This window comes from Morone saxatilis, unplaced genomic scaffold, assembly GCF_004916995.1.
Source record: "Morone saxatilis isolate NCDOM2014 unplaced genomic scaffold, NCSU_SB_2.0 Contig18, whole genome shotgun sequence".
In the NCBI taxonomy this organism is placed as follows: Eukaryota; Metazoa; Chordata; class Actinopteri; family Moronidae; genus Morone; species Morone saxatilis.
Genome location: NW_023339740.1, coordinates 6,970,308 through 6,978,492, shown reverse-complemented (window position 1 = coordinate 6,978,492; position 8,185 = coordinate 6,970,308). Strand labels below are relative to the sequence as shown.

At 40.8% G+C, this 8,185-nt stretch overlaps 1 protein-coding gene across 1 annotated transcript in view; it reads right to left on the bottom strand.

Annotated features, from left to right (window-relative positions):
- The window catches only part of cdh4 (cadherin 4, type 1, R-cadherin (retinal)), a 64,421-nt gene that overhangs the window by 41,275 nt on the left and 14,961 nt on the right, over positions 1 to 8,185 (bottom strand). The window contains exon 3 of the mRNA XM_035662557.1: positions 756 to 911. Coding sequence (XP_035518450.1) covers positions 756 to 911 — 156 coding nt within the window. The remainder of the gene's footprint in view (positions 1 to 755; positions 912 to 8,185) is intronic.

The window sequence follows — 8,185 nt, the reverse complement described above, 5'->3', positions numbered from 1 at the left end:
GTGTGTGTGTGTGTGTGGTGAGGAGTCCTATGGGCTCTATGCAGGCTAACTGTACAGTTGTGAGCCTGCACCTTTGAACAGCACTGCTGCAAAGCGCACAAGGTAAGCCTGAAACAATGTGTGAGGGCGCCAGAGTAAAATGGGGCAGCAGTGCACAAAGGAAGAGTGTAAATAACATACAGAAAGTGACAAGAGATAGGGAAAAGAGAGACCTGACTCTTCTTACGGTATAAACTCACATCATATATCAATCACCATTCAATACATGCACACACACACACCTTTGCAGGCACACAAAGATGCGCACACACACACTTGAAGCTGCACCTGCTCATTAGCTCTGATGGAAAGAACAAAGACAACAGTTTTCCCGCACTCCACCTCGGCTCTGTCTCTTCCCCTCTGTTCTATCCATCCTGCGCTACTCTGTGCAGCTAAACCTCAATCTAAATGACAGCTGAAGTGACTGTGTGTTTTGCCAAGGCATTCATTATTTCATTGCTGGCTTTGGCATCAATCAGAACGTGGAGAGGCTGCTGTGAAGGTACTGTACAGCAGCTAGCATTACAGCGTGTTCTCTGAATGTGCACCGACTTGTGGTTGTACGGCAGGCAACATTAGCGTTAGAATGAAAGGCAGGTGGGGGAAGAGAAACACACATACGCACATTTCTACAGGGATAATTGAGAGATAATGAGACATAAATGGAGCTGGGGGGGACATAAACAAACAAGACAGACTAATTTCTTCCTTACATGGAAGGAGGCTCTCTCCTCTCTGTCCAGGGGTTGGGTGACAAACATGTTGCCACTGATGGGGTCTATGTTGTAGATTCCACTTGGGGGCTGATCAGCGCCTGCTCCTGTGATGCTGTAGCGGATGCCAACATCTTTGTCCTGATCTGAGCGGATCTGAGGACAGAAACAGATAAACAAGTTCAACAGAGAGGAAAATCTGGTTTTCAGTCCTGGCTTTTTTTTTTTCTGCACTTGCAACAGAAAGCACAAAATGTTCAGAGCATAGTGACTTAAATTGTCAAAAATGCATTTTAGAATAAAACAAAAAGTTTCTGAAAAGACAGAGTACATGGAATGTTTGATAGATACACTGATGGTAACATTTCCACTGCAAGCTTTCGTTTGTGCTAACACTTTGAACCTACAGCCTGAAGGTGAAAATTGAAAATTGAACAATGTGCAGAGAGGGAAATAGATCCACTGTCAGAATATTTTGTTTGACCTGTTGAGTTTTTAGTTTTCTCAACCATCATGGCAGTTTCTCAGCAGACCTTGAGCAACTGTAAAAGGACCTTACGGCCAGCCGTGAAAGTATTTCTGACGGCTACCTGCCTAGATGATCTGCAAATGACTCATACCGTTATTCTCAACTACGTGGCTTATCTCAATGTGTCTGTTCCACCTTTAACACCTCGGCTGTTATTTCACACACAATTCAAAATGTGACATTTATTTTACTTTAAACAAGTTTCAGCAGAGCACTTCCACTGCCACAACAATGGAAATATCAATACTTTTGCTCAGCACCTTGCTGACTTCAAAGGAGACAAAAGGAGATGGGATTGTAGCATTTCTTTCTGTGGCATTGATTTTCTATGGGCTTCAAGAATTCTGCTGTGTCACCTTACAGCAATGTTAATGTGACATCAATTAAATTGGTAGGTCTGAAAGTGTTACCATTATTAAGTTGGCATACAAAGGCTGTCGCCCCTGAACCATCACCATAGTTATTATTCTTTCAGTATATGAAATAATATTTTCTTTCTAGGCCAGAGTTAAATGAGAGGATTGATACCACTCTCATCTCTGTACAGTAGATTTGAAACTACAGACAGTAGCCAGTTAGCTGCACAAAGACAGGAAACAACTAGTCTGGCTCCGTTTAAAGGTAGCAAAATCTTCCTACCAACACCTTTAAAGCTGGGCCAAGAAATATTCCAATACATAACCTCCATATTAAAATGTGTCATTTTTACACTTCAGACTCAACATAAGTGGCATAAATCTCATCTAACTCTCGGCAAGAAGAAAACTATTCTCTAATTTATAGCATTGTGCATGCAGTTTAAAACCAATCAGTACGGACACGCTCAGCCATACTGAGGACAAACATTCATTATAGACATGTTCTTCATTCAAATGATTTGAATAGTGTTATTTCCATCATGCATAGAAATGCCAGAGCCAGAGACTCACACTCCAATATCACACACATAAAGACAAATTAACAGTATATTACATTTTTGTTTCATGTAATTACTGCACACCAGATCAAATTAAATTCAGTAATTACACAGAACTCTGCTTACCATATATTTAGGATAAAATGCTAAAAGATGCTTAAATCCAAGCCAAAATCCAGAATTAACATACACTGTCAACATTGTTGTAAAATATAAAAATGAATTAAAATTATGACTTTTATGTTTTTGCTATTGTGTCTTAAACAATCTATACAGTATACAGACTGTACCTGTAATCTGATCACTGTGTTGTTGTTTCAGTAATTATACAGATTTACAGGAATTATCTTATCATATGACAGTGGTTGATGACAGCCAGTACTATTGGTTGATTTTATGGAATTATGGATGCTGGAGCTGTTTGATCTATCTTTCAGTGCTAAATATCTTCACATCATCTTTTCTATGACCTCACCCTTTGAACACAGCACTGCATTGACTTTTTTTTTTTATTGGGACCGAACCATCACTATGGTTACAAGTCAGAGGAAATAATCACAGAGTCAAATGGAGAAAAAGGAAGGCTTGGCTCTTTTTTTCTCTCTATCTTTCTCTTCCCCTCCTATGCAATTTTCCTGGTCTGTGGGGTTGCAGATCATGCATGAAAATGAAATTACTTCATCCGTTCAGCGGTGACGGCGGCTTCTGCATAAAACATCCCTCTGTTTGAACATGATACCCTCTCTCTTAATTTCCAATGTGGTCCTCCCACACCCACAGTGAGGCACTCTGCTGTGAGCTTTCCCAGCCGCAATTTTCATTTTCCTTCACACAGGATCCATACGTGGACCCCGCAGGTTCAGGTCTAATGTATTGTATTGTCTAGAGTATGGTAATTTAACTCCTATCAATCATCGCTCTTAGGCTGGTCTATATACATGTAATCACTGTGACAAAGATACTGTAAGACAAATTACATTTATTATTCATGACGCCCACCATCTGCCAATCAAAGTAGGATGAAATCATGGCGTAAATAATAACATAATTTGATCATTCACCCTCATCATCAGTGTCATCTGTTTGGATAACAGATAGATAATGTGGAGCAGAACAGACGGATTATGCATTTCAGTAATGAGAATGTGCCTGAGAAATCCTCTGTCTTATCTGTGAAGGAGACAAACATGTTGAGGCCTCACTGTTCAAAACAACAAGAAATGAACTGATGCGCACCACGGAGAGTCCCATCTGCTCGAGCTGCAGGAACATGCAAAAAAAACCCTCCACTTGTAGCCATGTATGTGTGTGTGGTGGAGTGTTTGACAGGTAAGAGATTCTCTGTGTGCACACCAAAGTGTGGATCAAGAGGACCATCTCAGTTCAATAATTCACATGGCCGTCATGTGGGAAACGCAAGTATGAAATTTTCACCTGCCACGGGTCTATGCTTCTTCATCCGGATGTGTGCCCGGGTGCGTGTCTGAGTGTGTGTGTCTCTACGCTGGGACTTCAAAGCGGACCATGTACTCTTGGCACATTGGTGTAATAGCCCCAAGAGAGACAAAGGAGCTCTTACACGTCACATGGTCTCCGTTTCCACGCCTGCTTAAAATTCCACATCAAGGCCACCTGAGACTAGATGTCAAATTTGCTGGGGTCTCTTAATGAAGAGTCTTTATATCAATAAATTGAATAAATGAAGAAGCATGGCTTCTCAGAGTCCTGGGAATCCCATGAGTGACAACTGCTCAATTGAGCCATTTGAATGGAATGCTAATGATGAAAGCTGGAGTTTCTATCCTCCTCTCCCTCTCTCTATCGCTATCTTTCATTGTCTCTCTTACTTCAGTACCTCCTGGCAGATAGAACGGCTACTAATCACACTAGGAATAGCAGAGGGAGGCAGATGCAAGGGATTTAACTGGCTGTCTGTCTCCGTCAGATCAGACCAGACATCAGATAAGTGACCTATTTGTAGCTCTTTGAGAGTGATTTCCTTGATTACTGACAACTGCTGGGATCCTGTGGGACAAGCTATCAGCGTGAGAAGAAAGATGGAGAGCGATTGAGGCAGAGAGACACAGGGAGCAAAAGCAATGGGGAGTTGGGGAAAATTAGATGAAGAATTAGTGTTCTGGTTAAACTCCTCGGGGTGACGCAAGGCACACAAACAGATAGACGGAAAGGAATGGAAAGGATTTCATTTCCATGTATTGAGCATAGCGGCTGGCTGCCTAATTAGTGCACTATGATGAAGTTTCAGTCTGTCCAGATCTCCTTTAGTTGATCCAACCCTGTATGCTCACCCTATCTGCATAAATAGTTTGATGCCTACATAAACAGGGACTAATTTGGTGTTTATTTGATGGCACTCTGTGTTTCATGCATTCACTCCATGTAGGACTTATTTCTAGCAATACTGCAAAAAAAAAGAACAAAGCAGCATTCTGCTATGCAAAGGACAAGCGTGTGTGGAGCTGTAGTTCTTTCCTTCGCTGTATTTTGCTTCCAGGAAACAACAATCATTCAACCAGGAAGTCATTAAAGGACAGTGTGCTGCAGGCACCCGTGGGATCATGAAGGGTTACTGTGTGCTATGGGCTAATGTCACACAATAATGGGAATCTGTGGTTTACACTCTTTGATAGCCTCTTTTATGTCTTGTCTGCACTTAATGGTTCAGACCTCTCTCTCTCTCTCTCTCTCTCTCTCTCTTTCTCTCTGTCTCTCTCATTTTATAGCTCTTTATGGGCTCGGTCACCTCACTTTGCCTTTCGGGCACATCAAACACCCCCCACAGGTTACGCAGGCTCAAGAGCCACACCAGGAAACCAGGGGATCATTCAAAACCACAGGTCTATCTAACACAATAAGACACTTTGTGAATTTACAAACACTCACCTCCTCTTGTATCATGAGGACAATGCTGCGTGTGGTTGCCTCTGAAGTTGTGTAAATATCACACATAAATGCCAAATAAAGGTAGTTAACTTAGTCTGGATATAATAGATGTTTCATGACTGCAAATAAGCAACAGCCAAATCAGCCAGGTCCTGGCCATTTAAGGCTCCTAAAACGGCCTCATAATATTTTGCTGGAAAAGTATTGCACACAGTTTTCTATAGTTACTACTCGTTCACTAGCCTGTACACATGCTAAATAGATACACACATCCTCACATGTTAAACAAACTGGTACAGATAAATAGGCAGCTAGCTAGGCTAGCTAGCTAACCCAGGGGTTCATTTCTGTGTGATTGTCTGTGATTTAAAAACAGGCATTTGAAATTATTTATGTAAAAGTAAAGTTTATTTGGAAAGCTTTCCAAAGTCTATGTCGTTTCATGGTGTCCATGTTTCTTGAATCTTGATAATGGAGGTTACAAGTCTAATGCTAGCATCACCCATAGTCAGAATAGACACAATTAAGAAAACATGACCCACTAACCATAACCCTAACCCTATGAACATTTTCTTTTAATTTATGTAGTGTATTTTATACTACAGAATATAGGAAGCTGGATTATGCTTTAAATGTATATTCAAACACATGCTTTGGACTGCTAAGCCTATATGTTTTCTTTCCCTTTATCTATCCTAGGGTTGCATTTAATTTATGTTTAATCATTATTTAATTATGCTCTAATCATTGTGTTCTTCTTTTTAATCTTAACCTTATACAGAACTATTTAATATATATAATGACGTTATATGTGTATTATAGAGCAAATAGAGTGAGACAAGCATTATTAAGTCGTCTATCTATATTACTGGGTGAGACAGTAAATGTCTCTGATAGCGCCACTAGCCAAGTATGGAAAATGCCTACACACAGAAGTTATAACACTTTGATATGAGGGATGTAATCATGTAAGTTTGAGGGATGGTTAAGATGGTGCAGAACATAAAGGCAGTAAAAGCAAATTAATGTTATTTCCTTGGTGAAGTGCATTGTGGGAGGAAGTGATGCCAAACACTCAAGGCACAGACGCTAACCCTTCTGGCGGCCTCTCAGTCACGCTTTAACCATCATAGCTGTCAACCATAATTGAGACAGTGACTGCCAAATATCTGGATGCTTCTAATAGAAACTACTGACTGGATGCCACAAGCCAACTCTGCTTTTAGACATCTCCCACTCTGAAAAGCCTGTTTACACACAAGCACATACAACATAACAACATGGTTCTTAAGTGGATTTTTACTGTCCAAAATCTAAATAATGAGACAAAGTGCTCAGAATCAGGATTAGTTTGAGGTATTTTGTTCTAAACACCTGATGGTCGATTCATCATGTGCATTCAGAGAAAGCAGAAAACAATTACAATACAATTCTATCTATTTAAACAGGGTTTAAGACATAATCATATCTAATTTGCTCTCTGATGCTCTTACTCTCCCCCCTTGAAATGACTAAAATTTCCCTCAAGTAGTATGAATTTGCAGTAATTTCAGCTGCAAGCTCAAATGTCTAATTTCTATTGCTTTACTGCTCCTTTTTACACTAGTGCCTGTCACTTGGAAAATATCTGGCAAGCTATTTAATGGTTTTAAAATATGCTTTCATTTTCTTTTGCATGTTTCCATAGCAGATTCATAGCAGGTCTGCCACCTTAGTGCGTGGTTTTACAGAAAGAAAATGACACTGTCAAAGCTGGAATAGACTATTGATTTTCCTATCTTGAGCAGTCTGACTTCAGTGTCACCACTGGGGTTAAAATATTCAGATCAGACAATAAACCTTTGCACTCGTGGGGATGCTGGAATGTCTGCCAACACGAGTCACTGCAAATGGGTGAATTGCTATGTTAAATAGCAATATCAAACGCATCTGTGCATCTGCAAACTACACAGGTATCCTTGAAAATCGTTGTGTTTGATAATGTCTCATCTTTCCCTGCTGTTATACAGTATCTGTTTTTCTCTTTGTTGAACATGAGGGAAATGGCAAAACTACATGCTTTTTAACTTCCTCTTAAATTTTCAGTTTTGCATTGCTTTGATCCCTCCTGCTGTGTGCTTGTCACTCTTCAAAGCTGATGTGCCCTGCTTTTGATGGGGAAGAGAAATTCAAATAGTCTGATAGGCCATCCACACAAACATCCAACGAAATGACAGAGGAGGAAATAGGGAAGCAGAGGATGAAAGAAAGAGAGAGATGGGCTGACAAAATGGAAACAAAATTTCCAATTATGGAAAATGTGGGACCTCAAGTTTTTGCCAGCCTTCAAACTTTCCTTCCTACAAAATACAATAACAACCTAACATGCAAGAGTGTGGAGATAAAGAGGGGTAAAACCTGTCAATTTAGTGGTGTCATGAGAAAGGAATGGTGCGGATGGTTTTAAAAATAGGCACATCGGAGGCCTGTGAGGGAGAAGCTGCAGAGAGCTCAGGTTTAATATCTCACCAGTGAGAGCCACTGACAGCCACCGTCGCACTCAGTTATCCCTGATACTCATAAAGAACAGTCGTGTCTGGGCCTCTGCACTGGCATGCTAGTCCATTATGGATCGGAAACTGAATGGGAAATGAACCAAGCTCCATGCAGCTCTGAAATATGTTTTTTTTTGCCTCTTTTTCATTTGGTGTGCTCTCCTATTCTGTCTGTGTTTGTGCTGCCGTATCAGTTTGTCTATCTCTATCTCTTTCTGTCTGTCACCCTCCTGCGCTCCCTCCTCCCATTTCTCCCAGTGGGAAGGAAGCAGTGAGAGTCCCATCAATACAAACGAGCAAGAGTCACCACCTGAGGAAGGTTTGTCTGCTCTGGTACTGACACTGTTATTCAGCCATTCTTCTCCACTTTCTAACACGGTCAATTGAATTTGAATCCTTGGAGTTCCTGAGGTCTCCTGAGGTAATGTTTCTGTGAAGTGGATTTGGGTTTCAAGATAATAGAGAGATAGGGAGACTTTTTTTCTTCTTGAAAGTTAAGGAAACAGAGCTGAAACCTTTTTTTTTTGGGGGGGGGGGGGGGGGGGGG